The 18,836-nt window shown below is 46.7% G+C and overlaps 4 protein-coding genes across 9 annotated transcripts in view; 2 read left to right on the top strand and 2 right to left on the bottom strand.

Annotated features, from left to right (window-relative positions):
• Positions 1-54: 54 nt before the first annotated feature.
• On the bottom strand, positions 55-8,352 carry LOC105566795 (sodium-dependent nutrient amino acid transporter 1-like). 3 transcript variants are annotated; one of them, XM_012021087.1, is made up of 11 exons: positions 8,191-8,352; positions 5,978-6,130; positions 4,384-4,491; positions 3,691-3,943; positions 3,336-3,558; positions 2,700-3,074; positions 1,858-2,224; positions 1,682-1,781; positions 1,410-1,586; positions 1,058-1,152; positions 55-969 (listed from the first exon to the last, which is right to left on the bottom strand). In XM_012021087.1, the coding sequence occupies exons 2-11, from the start codon at positions 5,987-5,989 to the stop codon at positions 862-864; spliced, it is 1,818 nt and encodes a 605-aa protein (XP_011876477.1). In that variant the 5' UTR covers positions 5,990-6,130; positions 8,191-8,352; the 3' UTR covers positions 55-861. The 3 variants fall into 3 exon arrangements, with proteins under 3 accessions (XP_011876477.1, XP_011876476.1, XP_011876475.1); XM_012021086.1 differs by lacking the exon at positions 8,191-8,352 and adding an exon at positions 6,198-6,530; XM_012021085.1 differs by lacking the exon at positions 8,191-8,352 and having other exon boundaries at positions 5,978-6,530.
• A 247-nt stretch (positions 8,353-8,599) lies between these two features.
• Positions 8,600-11,512, top strand: LOC105566792 (kinesin-like protein KIF23). 2 transcript variants are annotated; one of them, XM_012021077.1, is made up of 8 exons: positions 8,600-8,899; positions 9,133-9,263; positions 9,369-9,451; positions 9,559-9,663; positions 9,734-9,880; positions 9,996-10,562; positions 10,658-10,891; positions 10,965-11,512. In XM_012021077.1, exons 1-8 carry the CDS (start codon positions 8,892-8,894, stop codon positions 11,070-11,072), a joined length of 1,383 nt encoding a protein of 460 aa, XP_011876467.1. In that variant the 5' UTR covers positions 8,600-8,891; the 3' UTR covers positions 11,073-11,512. The 2 variants fall into 2 exon arrangements, with proteins under 2 accessions (XP_011876467.1, XP_011876469.1); XM_012021079.1 differs by lacking the exon at positions 8,600-8,899 and adding an exon at positions 8,911-8,994.
• Positions 11,512-16,928, bottom strand: LOC105566793 (phosphatidylinositol 5-phosphate 4-kinase type-2 alpha). Of its 3 annotated transcripts, none has more exons than XM_012021080.1 (9): positions 16,770-16,928; positions 16,306-16,403; positions 15,892-16,002; positions 15,513-15,710; positions 14,678-14,816; positions 14,321-14,620; positions 13,997-14,172; positions 13,761-13,915; positions 11,512-13,679 (listed from the first exon to the last, which is right to left on the bottom strand). In XM_012021080.1, exons 1-9 carry the CDS (start codon positions 16,905-16,907, stop codon positions 13,492-13,494), a joined length of 1,503 nt encoding a protein of 500 aa, XP_011876470.1. In that variant the 5' UTR covers positions 16,908-16,928; the 3' UTR covers positions 11,512-13,491. The 3 variants fall into 3 exon arrangements, with proteins under 3 accessions (XP_011876470.1, XP_011876472.1, XP_011876471.1); XM_012021082.1 differs by lacking the exon at positions 16,770-16,928 and adding an exon at positions 16,516-16,705; XM_012021081.1 differs by lacking the exon at positions 15,513-15,710.
• Positions 16,891-18,836, top strand: part of LOC105566794 (UPF0586 protein C9orf41) — a 6,871-nt gene continuing 4,925 nt past the window's right edge. The window contains exon 1 of the mRNA XM_012021084.1: positions 16,891-16,982. Within this exon, the coding sequence (XP_011876474.1) occupies positions 16,906-16,982 (77 nt within the window). The 5' untranslated portion in view covers positions 16,891-16,905. The remainder of the gene's footprint in view (positions 16,983-18,836) is intronic.

Genomic DNA, 18,836 nt, shown 5'->3' with positions numbered 1-18,836 from the left:
GCACGCGAAACAATTTAGGAAGGGACGGAAGATTGCGCTACGGCGAAAAAAGGCTTTTTTTCCTTTGTATTTTCTATATTCGCAATAATCCCGTACGTCACAGTTGCGTGATGTCACCATACGTCACGCTTAGTGCGCAATGACGCAGGACCTTTCCAAGCGAAAGGAGAACCGGTAGGTTCTCCCGGCGTCAAGTGAAGAGAGACAAAGATAGACGCAGCACTTATCTCGCTCGTGCTCTTGCATAATAAAACGTGAAATCGTCCGTACAAATCGTCCGCGCAAAGTTAACATGCAAATTTAAAGGCACTTTCCTCCTTTTCTTATCAGTCTAAATCGCGATGTAAATCTTATATAATTTGTCAATTGATAATTATGCGTATTAAGTAGCAATGCTATCGCGATTGCTTCGCATTCCTTTCGCGGAAGATCAAGCTTGTAAAATATATTTCATGTTCTTTTTCTAAAAATTTGGTTTTAAAGGAACAATGTTGCTCAGTGCTTTAATGTTGCAGGTACGCTATGCTCGCCAGGTCATGGCGACATCGTCAAATTCACACGACTCCATTTTCCACGAGGCTTATGACAGTTATGTAGCAAGGACGAGTGAGTCGCGATTTGCACGGAACATCGGGGACGAAAACACTTATTATCATCATTACGCATAGTGCCGTGATAGCAATGACATAGTAATGATATATATGCCGGTAATTGTAACGCTAAGTTTTGTCGATTGCAAAAACAGCGAGTGTGACGCGAGCAGTTGTACGAGGTCTACTCCATCGAAGTTGAGACATAGTTGAGACATAGAAGTGTCGCCTCTCGAAAATTATACGGAAGCGACGATTTGCATTCCCGATACTATTTCTCTTCCGCGTCGCACTGATCTCTGAAGGCCAGCCATCTTCTACGATCTTCCGCGTTGCTCGGACCCCATGATTTCGCCGGCCGGAAAGCTTGCTTGATCATCTAAGAGAGATAAACGGTATTGTAACAGATAAGATAGCATTACAGTGAAGTGAACATATACATCACGAAAGTGCTGACTCCCGCTTACTTTTTGGAAAGGAAGATGTCTCTTTCTGACTATCGCAATGATAATCCACAAAGGAATTTGGAGAACAGCGATAGAGAAGAGGATCCAACCTACGACTGTTGGTGAAAAAGATACGAGTATTAGTCGTACAAATATTATCATTATTATGACGGTGTGTCCCGAGAAATGACATCGTCAAGTTGACGTCGATTCAACATCGTTAAAGGGAGAGATGTACCTAATATACAGACGGTATCATGTTATTATGATAAAGTATGAGATTTACAAAGTAATAATTGATAAAGTTTTTGTAAAAAGGAAAGATGGAAAAATTTTCTGAACATCGGGACTTTATCCAGTTTTAATAACTCACCGTAAACCAAGGAAGGATAAAAGTTCTTGTTGTATTTTAGCATTTCGAGATTGGCGAATGCATAAATGAAGATTACGAGAATAATTCCAGGAGTGAGGACGCTCCAGCAGACTCGCCAGAACATCGACAGACGTCTCTTCAGCATAAATTCGACGTCGTTCAGCAAGTTAGACAGTCCTAAAATTGCTCGTTTCAATCACGTCTAGTACGATCTGGATAATTGGCGGCGTAAATTTTCAGGCGAGGGCAATGCGGATGGAGGAAAAACGTACCGTACGCCCAAGCGACGGCAATCATTTCGAAAGCAGCCGGTAGAAAAGCGATAAATGAGGTCACGTAATAATCGACGAAGGTTACCATGAACTGACCGCCCTGCAAACACCCGTACAATTAGGGATAACGGCGCCGGTTTGCGAAAAGGACCGTAAATCGCATCTGATTAGCATACCGGCGTGACGTATATGAGACCGATCAAGAACTCGCAGAGGCAAGTGCCTACCGCGACGTGCCAGTGTTTCACCTTCGGGAACTGATCGTGCACGATGGAAATTATGGCGGAGGCGAGACCGGCCTCGCTGCCGATACCCAGGACGAATAGCATCGCGAAGAACACGACGCCGAAGAACTGCGGTGCGATCGTGAACTTGGCGATCGTTTCCGGATAGGAAATGAACGCCAATCCGGTGCCACCTCGGACCACTGCGCCGACATCCTCGATCCCCAGCTCGCGGCTGAGGTTGCCCAGAATGCCGAAGATCGTGCAACCGGCCAGCAGACTGGTGAAGGTGTCCAGAGTCGTCACGATCATCGCGTCCCTGATTAACGTGCAACTCATTTAAAAGCTGTCAAACACATGCGCTTCGTGCTTAATTAACATACCTTATAAATATTTACCCAGACATATCTTTTTACATCAGCAGTAAAAAAACCTGACGATAGATAATAGAGAAATCTTTTCAATTCCAAGTAAGAGTGGATGAGCAAACACCTATTTCTGAACATCGATGTTCAGAAATAGAATAATAGTAAAATGGAGGCAAATGATTCAAAATTTCAATCGAGGAAGATAAAAGAGTTTACAAATTTTTCGAAGCCGACAAACATTTATGGTAAATATCCTGTTTAAGATAATAAATAGAAAATGGTCAGATTACATTAGATTACATGCAATTCCAATGTGAATTTACAAGACTCCCATTTATCTACATTGAAATTGCACGCAACCTAATGTAATCTGATTATATTCCGTCTAATTTTTAAGCAGGGCAGCGCGTTATATTTTTAACTAACCGATACAGGTCATGGTGGAACTTGTTGTGCGAGGCGAACATGACGACGGCCCCGAAGCAAACGGTCAAGGAGAAGAAGCATTGGGCGACAGCGTGGTACCAGATCATCGGCGTCAGCAGCTTCTCCCACGTCGGCGTGATGAAGTACAAGATACCAGTGGTCGATCCCTCCAACGTGACCGCCCTTACGAGCAGCACGATGAGGACCACGTAGGGAAATATCGCCAGGAAGTACGCCGCCTTGCCGGAACTCCGTACACCGCGTATCACCACGAGGAAGACCGTCAGCCAGCTAACGAATAGCGCGATCGACAGACGCCAGTCTGGTGTACCGATGCCGTCGTCGATGTTGTCCTTCTCCCGTAGCACTTCTTTGCTGAACGAATGCAATCGCTTCGTTATCTCGTTACTGACTTCGTTTCCTATCAAGCAAATATATTTGGGATATCCCGAAACCGCTGGACGTGGTCTTTAATAAAAAAATTAATCTCTTACATCTCGTATTTTTATGATTAAATTCCGATTTTTAATTTCAAGTAAACTACCTTCAAACTTAAAGTATAAGTAGTTGATTAGTTTCGGGATATCTTATGTAACTGGAAACAGCTAATTTGGCTATTGTTTCCGAGTAATTTACTAGAAATACAGCTCAGCAGAGCTGGCGTAGCTGATGTTCCCGGCTCTAACACTGTGGTTGCTGGTTAAAGAGTCTACGCAGAACTCGCCCCATTCCTCCCAGCATCTTCCCCATGGTAATTCCGGCTGGAAGCTGGCGACGAGGTAGAACAGGGTCAACGCCATCAGCGGGCAGTAATAGGACGCCAGTGCCAGCAGTGTTATAAATTGTGCGGCGCCAACGCCTACAAGTTAAATTTTATTCTCGCGCTGTAATGTTACGTCTTAACATTTTAGCTATGCCTCGCGATTAACGTAGTAAAATCAGTTATCAAAGTTGCAAGCTAAGGTGGACACGCGCCGGGGTGCACGCGCACCTCTGAATGCCGGCGCGAGGTCCCAGATCTTCACGGCCGACCGGCTGGAGAACTGTCCTAGGATCATCTCCAGCAGGTAAAACGGCTTCCCCACGACGATCAGGATGATGATGTACGGTATCAGGAAGGCGCCGCCGCCGTTCTCGTACGCCGTGAACGGGAATCGCCATATATTGCCAAGGCCGACCGACATGGCGATGCAGGATAGCAGGAATTCCCTGTCGTTCCCCCATTTCTGGCGCTCCGGCTTCCGCTACGCGAGAAAGAGACGCAGCGAGTAGCAGAAGGGAAAAAAATCTTTGCACAGCCGAGTGCTCAATCGGGGACAATCTTAAAGAGAATCCGTGCGCTTCGTTCGGTACCGCGCAGGTAAAAACAGTTCCCAGTGAGAAATGTTTCGTCGAAACGATGTTACGATTCAGCATCGTTTCGACATCGATTGACGAGTCAGCTCTCGCTGGGTTGTGCCCCGAGGCAGGAGTATTCTTTCTCTTCCCGCAAAATTATCCCAAGGCAGATGGGCTGTGCAAATCCTCTTTACCGAACCGTCATGTATATCGCTCATCGAAAACGAAGGACCGGAAGCGTTTCTCCCGCATTGTCCGAAATGATCTGAGTTAAGCTTTTCCTCGCCTGCTTCTTACAATTAGTGGAGTCGCAGATTCGTTGTTTTTTCGCAGGAAGGATAATTACCGCGCTAGTTCCACGAGTGGGCCCATTAACGTCGATGCCATTCAGATTTACTGGCTCGTCTATGACGAAGGCACGATTTGTCACGCCGCTCGAGACCACGTACGATGCCTGAAACAATCATTGCAATAACCCACCGCCGTAGTTTTCCTTCTCTTTGCTGTAGCGAAAAATACGAAGCTGGCGAAAACTCTTGTCTATCCGTCGAGTGATTTATGAGAATGTCGTCCCGGTTGGAGGCGCTATTAGTGCCTCCAATTAAAAGTCAATTAAGAATCGACTGACGCGCTATTATTACCCGCGCACATTATTCATCATTCCAAGAATTATCGCAGTCAATAATCAGTTGCGAGGAAAATTAACGTCAACTCGAACGTCAACTGCTCCCGGCATATCGCGAGGAAACTTTACGAAGAAATTGTCGTGTCGCTTTCATTATTCTTCTCCTCCCCTGCCGGAAATAATTCTACAAAATTCTACAAAATAAATAAAATATACTGCCAGAATCTAAGAAATTCTACGTAAATTTAAAAAGCGTTATAAAAATCAACATGAAAGTGCTAGAATTGAAACACTTTTGTTAATTTTTGTAATATTCTACAAGTAAGCAGATGTTTTAATTCTTTAAGATTTTGTTGTTCCTCAAATTTTTAAGACTAGTAAAGTTTTGTACTAATTTTTACAAAATTGTACATTTTCATGAAATACTACTTGCAATAATTTCTTGATTTGAGCACATTGTAATTTCTGGTACTATTTCGTAGACACTTTTACAAAAAAATTAATTCGGGAAGCGTCAAGGATGTTCGCTGGACGTGAAGTACTTTAAGGATGAGATCCACGAGCTTGTTTTAACATGTATATTTAGCACTACTTCACAAAACTAACTACAATAAATTCCAGATGAAATTTGCGCGAGACTGTTGCCTTTGAATCACCGAGAACGAGAAATCGGCTCGCAATTCGCACGAGAAAAAGACGTGGTATCGCAAACGAGAAACAGAGGAGAAAAGGCGTTGCGATTCCGTTGGTTGCTGCTTTTATGATGAAGCAGGATCCTTTGTTCCTCCGACGATCACCAATGATTTATCGCCACTTCGAACATTTTGAGGTGACCCTCGGGCTCTTGGCGTGAATAGTCACAGGGCCCGGGAAGACACCTCGCGCATTAGACATGCGCGGAGCGCGCGTTCGCGTGGCTCATTGGAGATCGGCGGAAGGAACGACGGATCACGAATCTACAGGATAACAAAGAATTATATTTTGCTGACATGGGCTTTGTGTAGGGCCACGGTGAGTTGGTTGTCGATACAAACACTCACCCGTCCTCAAGAGTGTTCTGGACCATTACGCGAAGCCCATATCAGCAAAATCCAGAAAAGAATCCGAAATGAACTTAATATTAATAATCGCATTCTAGCGCGCATATGCATTAACGCGTCACCCCGAACATTAATGTTTCAACGAAGATATAAAAATTTCTACAAATTTCTATTTCAAGTCAATTTTTTGTAGTTATTTGTAGAATTTTTTCCGCTAGGGTCGTCTTCGCGTTTCGTCCTTCCGTTCCGCTCTTCGAGCTTCCCCTCTCGCATACCTTTCGTCCCATTTAATTCCCGCGATAATGCGCCTGCCGCTCGAAACTCGCGTCGGCTCGTTACCTCTCTGAGATCCGCATGCCGTCTTTGTCCTCCTCGTTCAACGTCTCGCGACACGTGTCAGGAGGACAGTGACGAAACGTAGGTCCGCTCTGTAAGAACCAAGCGTTATCAGTTTGATCGATCACTCGCGAACGGGGCTCGCAGATAAATGCCGACTTCGAAGATGTATAAACGCGCTTCGGCGAAGCGCGTGCAGGCGGAAAAGCTGACGTAAGTTTTATGTCATGAAAATTCAGAGCGATTGTCGTGAGATAATGACAGCGCAACTGGGAGCTATTAAGTGAACGGCGACGGGCATGCCGGTATCTTAGGGTATCTCAGAAGCGCAGGTTTCAGAACGCGTTCCCCCCTCGATCGAAACGAGAAGAGGAGACTGCCCGCTGTAAAATATTTTGCGATTTCGCCTCCACGCAGATGATAATGATTCATTGCCGGGGAATTCGCGCGCCAGGCCGAATCGGAATCTACGATAGTCCACCTGCGAAAATAACGAACGTGAGATTAAACTATTATCGTAATTGCTCGGGGCGACAACGGGAACGATTGAGCGCGCCGCCGAGCGTTGATACGCGACGCTTGAAATTATTTTTCGATTGTAAAATTGATGCCCCGCCGAATGGAATTCTATTTCTATTATTTTATGCCGTCGGAAAAACGTATAATTTCAACGTGATAATCTCTTTAGGTTGCCAGTAAAAAATAACAATGGATCAGCTTGGTCGACCTTAACTGGTACTTATTTAATAAATTAAAAATTAAAAATCTAACGCGCTCCAAATTTCTCATTGCGCTCACTCTGCAGTAGTGAGAGCCGTGTCGACTCCGACAACCTGCCGATATTAAGACATCAAAAGAATCCGATAGTGAGCATGACCTATGAATCTGACTGCCTAAAGGGCCATATTTAATGGGCCATTAATTGGCCTAATTAAAATGGACCCTTTAGAGTTTAGGCAATCAGGTCCATAGGTCGTGCTCACTATTGGATTATTTTGATGTCTTAATATTGTCAGGTGAATCTAACTCGTTGTTAGAGTCGACAAAGAGCCCAATGAGCAGTCAGGCCCATAGGTCGTGCTCACTGAAGCTGAATTATTTTGATGTCTTAACATTGGCAGGTGAATCTGACTCGTTGTCCGAGTCGACACGGCTCTCACTACTGCAGAGTGAGTGCAATGGGGAATTTTGAGCGCATTATATTTTTAATTTTTAATTTATTAAGCAAGTGCCAGTTAAGGTCGACTAAACTGATCCACCACGACTGGCGATGTGTTTTTAACACAGAAAATTTATTGCGAAGAATATCACCTCAGCCAGGGTTTGAACCTGGACCTCCCTTCACTCTAGGCGGGCGTCTCAACCAATTCGACCACCGAGACATATGATAATATTTGTCGCAATAACAGATGTCTATGCGTATGTTTTCGACTTTTGTGACTCATGCGCACCGATACATCGGGGCAAATGGAGTTTTGTCCTAAAATCTGACGATTCGTGGATTCATAGATCATCCCCAATTCGTCGATCGATGTCGATTCGACGAGTCATTTCTCGCTGGGTCTGGAGCTTCCAACGATTTGCAGGCTGCGTCAGAATTCCATTTACGACTTTATGCCGTGCAAAGGGAAGAACGCGAGAAGATACTGCGGAAGATTACGCCAACTCAGTACAATGGCATAACATTCTTTATGTTACGCGATATCTTTAAGTTATGTAATATTCTCCGTTATATGCTCCGTTTGTTAGGCACGTACATCTCCCTCTTCAAGTACGCGGCGTGAAAAATTACAAAAGCGACGTTCTGAAGATGGAATGCGTTCTAAGCGGCTCGAGGTGGTCTTGACGCAATGTTTGTCGTGATATTTTCCTCGCTCTCTGTATTTGGCGCACGTATATTGACAACGAGCCGAGTCTGTTGCGAGAAAAGGCGAAACTGGCTCCCGTCATAAACGACATTGTACGGAATAAAGAGGATTACGTAAAATAGCGATGCAATATCAATAAGATAACAGATGCCGGCGCGCAGATGCCGGTGAATATCAAACAATGTTTTATGACGCGATGGCGGAAGACGATTATTACGGGATTATGCAAGCCGATACGGAGAGGGAAAGAACCGCTGAGCGTGATGGCCGCACGGTATGCTTACCGGATCGCACCGGATGACTCGATTCGATCATCGGAGTTCATTAATAAATAACCCTGAGTCAGTTCAGGTAACGTGTTTAAACTAGACGCAAACTAGATATATCGTGCGCGAGATTACATAAAACGATGGAATTCCTCACAATTCTTACGATTTTTTTTTAAATCTACGCCTAAGGCAAAATGATGGCTGTTCAAACATCTCGTCCGACAAACTCGCGCGAACACGACACGTGCCGCCATCTTGGAATTCGAGCGAAGCGAGACAACTCGATCGATAACGTAGCGGCGCGTTTTATCGACCGCCGGTAATGTTGCCGGCAGTCGGTAACGAAGGATGCGCGCGGTGTCCGTCGTGCCTGATTGGCGCGACGTGCGCTCAATTTTAAATGTTTCCGTCGCGTTACGAGGGTTACAAGTGCCCGACACTTGTAATGTGATGCGTCACGTGCTTTTCTGCCTTCTTTGTTTGGAACGGATCGGCGTATTAGTTTTTTGCGAGGTGCTTAGACGAAAGTCGTCGACAGCTACTGACACCGACCTCGCGCACAAGTTTGTAGCTGAATCGCCCTTCGAACGGGGTCAGGAGCAGTCAGGAGCGAAAATTAAGGAAGAAGCTTTGCGAACTGACGAGCCGCACAGTTGTCACGATTGTTGAGGAGGATCGACCTCGGTTTTCGACTTTCGCGTCTTTCACGGAATAAGATGTCTACGTAAGTTGACTCGGGAACGGATATCGGCTTCATTTTCACATTTACGTGACGCGGGGGTCAATTCTGTATCTTGCGCTGCAGCACAAATGCTAAAAGTAAGTGGCTTCATCCCTTTCTAACCGTCCCCTTGGAAAGAGACCAAACCGCCCACTTTCAGCATTCTTACATTATTGCGAGACACAGAATTGACCCCCAGCCGTGATTCACCCATATTGCGGTTTTCTCTTTTGCAGTCCGAGCGATTCCGTTTCCGAGACGAGCATGGCGGGCCCGCAGAACGAGCAGGCGATCCCAAGGTTGATACGACTCCTGGAGACGCGTATTCCAAGGAGGGGTCTACTGGAGGAGGACCTGCGCGAGAAACGTACGAACGAGTCGCGGTGTTTTAACTACAATTATATCTTTTAGCGCTCTAACCGTAGTTGTATCACTGCCGTGTAATTGCACAATGTTAACGTTATCTTTTCAGAGGACCATTTCAGAAACGTATTAGTGGAAATGGAACGTGAAAACGCATTCTTAAGATACGACAACGTCGAGCAGAACAAACTAGTAAGATTTCGTGTACAATAACGGATACAGTTACGCTTCCTAATGTGCATGTTTTTCTGAGATTCTTGATGTCTCTCCGTTAATACCGTGGGTGGAAAATCTTTCAGATCTCGATGTTGGAGGGTCGTGTCTGCAAGTTACAGAATAATATCGATGGCTTGCTGTACAAATTGAACGATGCCAGCGACGTCATGAGAAATCTACAGCAAGAGGTAAGAATATTTTTCCCCGGTGATGTCTTGTGTTATTTTACCCTTGTGTGTCAATACAATTTCTGTGTAGTTGAGGGACAAGGACAGGCAACTCGAGCAATACAGGTTGGAGAAGCGAAAACTAGTGCAAAGATATAACGTTAAAATACAAACGGAGACCGACAGAATCACTCGGGAGATGCAGACGAAATTGCAGGAACAACGTGAGCAGTTGACGGTATACTTTAAAGCTTACGATTACAAATCAGCGTCAATCTTAGTACATCTTAGAATTATCTCTCTTGAAGTGATCCTCGTTGACTCGCACACTGAAATCTGAATCGCACTTTCAGAGCTACATCAAAAGGAAAGAGAACAAAATGAGATTGGTGAAGCAAATATTGACGGCACGTGAAGATACGTCCGATAATGTCGCCCTGTCGTCGCCGATAGCCTCAAGTTCGAGAATAGAGACCGCGGAAAAAACCAACTTGACGATGTTAAAGGAGGAACCCTCCGTGGAGACGTCCATCAATCTTGAAGCTTCCAGATGGCCTCGTGGGCAAATTCGCCAAGCTTTGCCTTGTCACGCAACAACCGTTTCCAATAACACCTACGAAGAAATCGCAGAGACACGAAACTCGTCATTAGCCAGAGAGAAACTTTCCACGGTGTTAATTGATTCTCCGACTTCCGGCCCTCGTGGCCAAACCTGCCAGACGTCCTCTCGCGCGAAAACCAATTCTGACAATGTCCTGAGAAAAGCCGCGAAGGAACCAATCCTGATGGCGGAGTCTTCCGTACCGTCGGACTCGAAAACCGAGGCGGAGGAATCGAAACCGATAGCGCTCGTTGATTCTCCATCATCTATGACCGCGTCGGCCGATACATTTGTTGCCAAAACCAAATTTAATACGAAGGTAACGAGAGGAGAGTGGCATAAATTAATAGATCAATTTGCTCTTCGATCAACGCGCATATACGCAAGCTGATCTTCACGCGTGTGTTAATTTAGATTCCAGTGGTAAATCCCAGGTACCAGCGAGCGCAAAATGTAGATAGATGGATAGATCACCGTCCTTTCGGGATAGTTCCGACCGGTACGATTTTACAACCGCGAACGCAGCCTCACAAGCGAACCATCCGGAAGTTAACGAACCCGAAGCATTTTGTGGCGAGATCTTCCAGGTACAGCCTTCTCTCGCAGGAACAGGACACGGATGGCGAACTCGAGACCAAGCTGTACAAGGTAAGCTTCGCTTCGGCGTTTACTTCGGGGAATTGCATTTTTTTTTCTGTTACTGTACACTTGCACGTTGTAGGCCGAGGTGTTGCCAACTTGCGGAGGTGGGGCGCAGATAGTTTTTAACGACATAGAATGCTTAAAACAGGTATCTCCAACCGCTGTAAAAAACGTAACGGGCAGATGAAATAATCCGGCAAATACACAGGTCTCGTGTAAATTACCAGACGTCTTTCGTCCTAAGACGAAAACAGTTTGCGAGACAGTTGCAGAGTTTTGTTATTTTTTTTTCTTATTTATTTCTTGTTATTTATTTATAACAGATATATTTGAGAGTGCCATTTTTTTTAGTTTCTTGTTTTTCATATGGATACCTTGAAATTCGCGCGGAATTGACATTTTGTAGAGGGCTAAGTGTCGGAAAATAATAACAACTTATCCTTGCCTTGCCTTCAAATTGTGAAGCAACATTCGACGCATTAAATTCCAAAGTATCCATACATTGTAATGTATAAGCTGGAAGACGGACTCTGTACACGTCGAGATGATGAGCTGAACTAGAAAGAAGAAAAAAGACTGCAACGTTATCTTACACATGTAATAAAGCTGCACAAACGACTTTACGTATCGATGAATCTCAATTTATTTGAATGTGAACAAAGATTTGTCGTTGCCACACACGAGGACGCATGCTAACGGATGGATGTAATTCTTCATTTATTATTAAAGAACGCCGCCGCGTCTGCAAGATTCCGCTGGTTGAAGCTGACTTTTAACCGTATTCTAATACGATTGACAATCGCGCGGAAACCGGTATATCGTACTTTCGAAACCTAAACATGTCCTGCAACAAATATGCAGCAACGGACACCCCCTCCTCCTCTCGTCTATCGCGCCCGTTAATCCTGGCGCGCGCGCGCGCGCGCGATTAACCGGTAAAACATATAAAATTAAGAAGTATCGAGACTAGATGAATATATTAATCATTAGAGTAATTAGTCATTATATTATGATCGGCTCTCTAACAAATTATACATATATATAATATATATATATATATTATATAAAAGTGTATTAGATATTTAAAGATATTGTCTTACGCAACGCGGTGCACATTCTTCTTTCTCGTAATACAAGTTGCTCAACAATTACGTTCGGCTCTCGTTCGAGTGTTTCCTCGCTAAATAAACAAGTTTACAAACGGTACGAAATAAATACCGGAGACTCACGATCCACGTGTCGAAATTCCCGACTAACGATATTATTGTGCATAGGTCTGCGGGTGCCTGTCTCCGAAAGAACGGCGCGTCGTTCTTCTGAGTATTCTCTTGCGAAATGAAAACCGTGTGATAGCAGGTTGCCGACTCGGGTGTCGTGACGAGTATCGAAGGGAGGAGATATGTATCGTGTGGATATCATTACCGGATACGAATCGTTTACCACGAATGCGCTCTGCGAAGCAACCGAGCTGCTTGATCAACGATAAAATCGAATCGAATGAAGCACAACATTTACAAAGTGTACTTTATTTCGTACTGATTTGTATATGCGTATATACATGTATGTGTGCGCGCGCGTGTACGTTGCCCTCGACACTGCGAAGTATACACCACTATTGACAACTTGAGTGAAACAACGGGCATTCGTAGTTTCATCGAGCTACTAAAATTACATCCTAGATGATAAAACGAATAGGCGCGTACCCAGACAGTTCTCTTGGCAAGCGCCGCCGATGCTTGATTGAGATTTACTGCGACGGTAACACATCAAGTTAGATATCGTTCTACAGCATGTGACTCACGCCCGTTAATCAGTCTGCTATTTAAAAAAAAATCTATAACGTTCAGATATTAGAGCTACCGATATCAGTGGATAAGAATTTGTACGACTTCGCGAGCCTTTTATCTCGATCCATAGATAATACCTGCCTGCCCAATTGGTGTACACTCCAATGCCGTTAATTTTCTACCGCGGGTGATTCATCGAACGATACAGGACCGTTGGATATTATCGCTTTCGCTTCGAGACGTGTGCGAATGGAAAGAAAGAACGGGCGACGGAGAAAAGAGGAGGCGTCGTTTTTCCAATTTATGAAAAATTCTCGCTTGCAAGTGTGTACGTGTAACGCTATGTGCGATTGAACGTTCTATCACGGAGAGAGAGAAACTTTTTAAAGTGACAGATTCGAGAAACCGATCACGCTTCTTCGCGACTGACTGAAAACGAAGTAACGTAAACCACGCTGAGTAGTAAATCGAGGATAAAAAGTCTGTTGCCAGCCGTAAAATACAATAAACAATCCCGATGCATAGGAATATCGGCGAAGGACGACGCGTTCGCTTGAAAAGCTCGCGGCTCGAGCGACCCGTTATGCGCTTCTATTAGATCGCGTGCGTGCCACGAGTGAAAGCGGCGCTATTAAGAAGATAACCAGTGTGCCGAAAAGCAAACCGAGTGCAGACTGCAACGATTCAATCTCCCGGACTCCCTCCCTCTCTCCATCTCGTGCGGGTTGCGATCAATTCGATTTCACTCCGACAGTACACAGTAAGCGGTAATATCGTCGTAAATTCATCATTTTACGCACAACGATTAATAATACTCTTTTACTCTATGGCTTTGCTCATGAACTCTATGAATCGTTTGCCGTATTGTTCAGGATCACAGGTGGATATACCGTCGACGTTAGCACCGTATTTGACGGTCTTGGCAGCTTTCGCCGCTTGCTTGCGCACGCCATAATGCGTCAGCACGTCTATTATGGCCAAAAAATAAATCTCCTTCGTGGGAGCACCTAGAAAGACATAGCGTGGTGAGGGTTTTACGTATGCACCTCGCACGGGCGCGCGACGGTCGGCTGATTCGCGGCAAATACCTTCTTTACTAGGAATAGCGTAGATATCTAGCTCGGGTATTATCGCATCTTCGTATTGTAGACTGGTGTCGCGCATTAACGCGGCATGCGGCGACTCGGGGGGCGTTGCCATGTTTGTAACCGCGTGGCCAACGCCGCTCCAATTCCACAAGCGGCTGCAAGCAAAACGTGTTAACGATTAATGAAAACCGGGCCTCTGTCTTCCAGCAGGACGGGGAGGAACCCTCGCCGCTTACTCTGCCACTGGACCCCGGGATTCCAGCCCGCTGCCGGACTCGCTGTCGTCCTCCTCGTCGTGATTGTCCTCGTCGTCCTCCCTCTCCGCGCGCTCTCTGCTCTCCTGCTCGGCGCGCGCGCAATCGTGCAAGCCGAGGAGCAAGGAGTAATCCATCAGGTGTAATCTCGTCAAGAACTACGGAGGCAAACGGATTATCTCGAGTACCTGACGGTCCTTGACAAGTTCGAAGCCAACTTTTATCTCGACAAATAACTCCAAGGTAAGTCCAAGTGCAAAACCTCGGCGTCAATATCCAAATTGATACGCCTACGTAAATACTCACGTCTACGTCGGCGGTTAATGTTTCTATTAATTTAGCTTTGGCCTCCTCCCCGATGTATATCTTGAGGCCCTCCTTAACGAAATCGTTATCCTTATAGGTAGGCAGATCCTTCTCCCTCTCCTTGTCCGACGCTTCCCGGTCCACCGTCGAGCCTTTCAAGTCGAACTTCTTGTGCGTCGTCAAGTGATTCGAGAACACGTTCCTTATGGCAACCACATAGTGCTCGACGCCGTCCACGGTCAGCCGGTACATTCCCAGGTATTGCGGTAGCAGCGTCTTTCCGTGTCGCTCGACGATGTACTGCAACGGTCTCCGGTTAGTCTCGAATGTTCATTCGGGCACTCGCTCTGTACTTACGGGATGATAATGCTTCAGGAACGAATGCATCCTCTCCACCTCCTCGCTCGTGAGGGTTTTAATTATGAATAGCTTGTCGTAGGACTGATAAAACTTGGCGCCGCTCTTCCCGGACGAGTCGTCGAGCACCGGCTGCGACCTGGAAGAAGAGGAGGAAATGCGCAAACCGCATCTTGGACACGCGTGCGGGTGTGCGTTTTTCAAGTGGGATCAAACAATGGCTCGATTCGAATGACCGCTAGACAGGGGGGTCAATGCGGGAGCGTGAACTTGGCAAACCTGTGTCGTTGTTAAGAGCGGCATATTAGATAATCGGTAGGTGCTGTGATTGCGGCCTGGCGATACCTGGCGTGCGAAGCGGCTCGATCGATATTCGAGTTGCCACAACATAATAACGTTAATGCGAGAATATTAATCGACAGTTGAAAATTAGAATATTATTCATTTCTCGTCGCCCCTTTGATATCCCGTTCACTCTTGTTATGATCAATCGGATGATTATCGTTATCGTTACTGCCACCATCGCGTCGCCGATACGAAGCATTTGACTTGTTAATTATCTTGGTTATCTCAGCGAGCGATACTTTTTAATGATAATGATTCGACTAGAATATTTCTCTCTCACCATGCTTTAAATTGGACAAAGCTCACAGTGGTAGCGTCCACTCGCAAAGTGTTTTAGACTACCGCAGTCTGAATCAAGCGATCGTTAAGGTATTAATGAATTGTTATGCTTAGTCACGCCGTTCATCTCTCGCCCCCTCCGGGTAGGCCTCTTCCAACTTTGTTAGAAATGACGAAAACGCACAGCATGGCAAAATCAAGTTTTGCTAACCTCAGGCGTTTCGGTTTAAAACTGTAGGTACGCAGCGGTTTGTTTAGAATAGAATTGTACGGGGAGGCAGAAGAGGGAGAGGAGAAGGTAATCGACGGGACGGTAGCGGCGCGCTGAACCAACTGACGAGTTCTTCTGCCTACTCCCTCGACCAAATCCGTACGCTGCCTCGCTCGCGAGGGATTAAACACCCGACATCTACCACATCAAAATCCTCACATTACAAAGCCATTCGCAGCCAACATCCCGAGATCACTTGCGGCCGCGAGAGCGAGCTTATCCTCGACTTTGCGCAAAGTGACGGTGCATTTGTCGTGTACTCTACATAGTGTCATACCATCGAGATCTGCGCGAGGATAATCGACGCTGCGGGTATTACCTTGTCATCGACTCCTTGTAATCCAAATCATCTATTCCAAACCTTTCTCGCAGATTCCTAAAGACTAACGGACAATATTCTTTGATTTTGAAGTGGGAGGGCATGTTCTCTCTGCAAAAAGAAAAGAGCGGATTGCGCGTGAGCATCTCTGCATTAACATAAACGGATTCAAAAATTGCGAGCGGCTGCCAGCGCATTGGCTCAGCACCGAGCGTTAGAAATATAATAGGCAAATATATCGTCGAAATATATCTCTAAGATTATCTCGTTACACGTGTACAGTTTGCTCGAGTATATTTAGAAAACGGGTATAGACGCGTGTACGTTTACAATTAGCAAAATATGGCCCGAGAGAGAGAGAGAAGGAATCGATGTTACACGCGATATGAAGATTAAAGGAGAGGCAAGACTTACTTGTTGAAGAGATGATTATCCACTTTCAACTTGCTGTAAGCTCTAAAGTCGTCTGGCAAGAGCACTACTGGAATGGTAACGTGACTAAGTTCGTTTATCTGCAATGCAGGAAAAAGTTAACAGCAGTCAGGCTTAATTAATCAACGTTCGGTTAATCGAGTTCGAGCGAGCCGCGCGGCGACGAGCCCGAAGGACGCGTCGTCCGCGCACCTCGCCCGCGGTAGCTACGCTACGCTGCACGTGACGGAATTAAAGGGCAATTGGCACAAATTGCGCGGTGAATTCACTCGGGCGGATCGGCGCGACGCGTCGCGTCGCGGAGCGCGTCCGAGCGCGCGTATTACGCTGGCTCCGTTTCGACGGGCAGTGACGCAACGGGCCGCGACGGACGCGAATGAAAATAGAAGAGAGCGGGGCGACGTCGTCGCGACGCGGCGTAGCGCGATCCCGTTTCCCCGTCTTACCGTGTGATTGACACCCCACATAAACACGCTGAGCAGCGGCTCGTTCGCGCGGAACAGCTTAACCTTCTGGTGCTTCACCCGGAAGTGCTTCTTCTTCAGCTTGCTCAGCCCGCTGGACACCTGCGGCAAGCCCGACATGCTTGCCGACCGCGACTGTCAACCCGTGGCGCACCGTAGACCTCGACGTCGCCGCCGTCAGGACGAGACCAGCCCGTAGGTCGGGGAGAGGGTTTTCCCTCGCGCGCGCTTCTCACCCTGGACAACCGTCACGGTGTCCGCCCTCCTGCGGTTCGCGCGGGCGGAAAGGGATGGGACTGAAACGCGAGTGAGAGAGAGAGAAAGACAGAAGTCTTCTCCGCTTCACATTGTAATTCACCCTGGTCTGCGAACGGGACGGGGACAGGACGGGCTCCACACGGGACACCAGGGGGGTCGCGAGTCGAGTCGAGTCCAGTTGCAGCGGGACGGGGCGGGGATGGAGAGACAGAGAGAGCGCGCGAGAGCGAGAGACCGTGTGCGCCTTCTTCACGAGCTGACGGCGGCGCGGTGGCACACGCCCTTGGAGCACGACGTCTGCGGATCCTCGCGACGCACCACCTCGTCGGGAGTCGTCGGTCCCCGGGCACGGCGAATCACTGAAGTCACGACGGACGGATGAGCGAGAGCGGGCGAGCGAACGTCGTATATGCACGCACGCACCTACCACCACCACCTCTCTCTCTTTCGCGCGCGCGCTACCTCGCCGCGCTGCCGCGCACTTTGGTACCTCGCCGCCTCCCCCGCCTCGCGCACAAGCCGCCCCCACGGCTGCCCCCCCCCCTCAATGGCGTAGTCGCGCGGGCTCCTTTTAAAAATGGCGAACGCCAGTAAGGGAGAAAGAAGTCGACGCGGATATTAGCTTCGGTTCTCGATTCCGACTCTCGCCGCTGGAGTATCCTTAATTTCTAAAGGCCTTTGCACGTAAAAAAGCGTTAACCGTAACCGTAATTTTAGTCCGTAATCGTAGTTTTCAACACGTACAGACAGATGGAGCAACCCAAGTAAAATTCCGAAGGTTACGGACTAAAATTACGTAGGGTCCGTAGGTTATGGACTAAAATTACGGTTAAGCCCGTATCAGACTACGGATTGGGATTGGGATTAGATTGAAATTTAACCAATCACAGTAAAGTTTACTAATCTTAAGTTCAGTAACTTTTACTCTGATTGGTCAAATTTCAATCTAATCTCAATCCCAATCCGTAGTCTGATACGGGCTTTACGGTTAATGCTTTTTTACGTGCAAAGGCCTTTACTTTCAGGACTGGCGAAAGATGACGAGCGAGCTGAACCGCGATCAGAGGGTCGATTCTGTATACTTTACGATATGGCGAAAATGCTAAAAGCGAGTGGCTTCGTCTCTTTCTAAGGGGGGGGGGACGGTTAGAAAGAGATAAAGCTACTCGCTTTGAGCATCTTCACTATAGTGTAAAGCCCGCTGCAGACGATGCTATTTTTTCTGCTGGATTGCTTGCAATCTAATAAATTACTATCGTTGCACCATTCAGCAATCAGGCTTCCTAGTAATTTAGTAAATCGCAAGCAATCCAGCAGGAAAAATAGCATCGTCTGCAGCGGGCTTAAGATACAGAGTTGACTCTCTGAGTTAATCTCATCTTCTTCTTCTTTCCTATGGCTCCCGGCTCAACCGCTGAGCCGACACGGCCACGAGTTAATCTCATAGACATGAGAACAAGAGAGAACGAAATAGCGCACGAAACAGAGTTTGTCCTTTTCTACGTGAACGTCTACCCCCCACTGCTCAATGCTCAGTCTAGATATATTATGTCTATGGTTAATCTACGTTGGTAGAAATGGACATCGAACGGACCGACGACCGGTCTGCCCCGCGAGCCGACACCTCGCCGATTTGCTGCCGGTCCAGTAGCGCGATTCTGTAACTCGTTATGTCGTCGTTACGGGCTTTGCGCAGATCTAATATACCGTAGAAAAGCTGCGCAAAGCCCGTAACGACGACATAACAAGTTACAGAATCGCGCTACAGGCACAGTATAACCAGTATGCCCA

The sequence above is a fragment of the Vollenhovia emeryi genome, unplaced genomic scaffold, assembly GCF_000949405.1.
Source record: "Vollenhovia emeryi isolate VEMERY1.0 unplaced genomic scaffold, V.emery_V1.0 DF939142.1, whole genome shotgun sequence".
NCBI classification, from domain to species: Eukaryota; Metazoa; Arthropoda; class Insecta; order Hymenoptera; family Formicidae; genus Vollenhovia; species Vollenhovia emeryi.
Note: the sequence above shows the minus strand (reverse complement) of the source record. Positions and strands in the feature narration are given on the sequence as shown.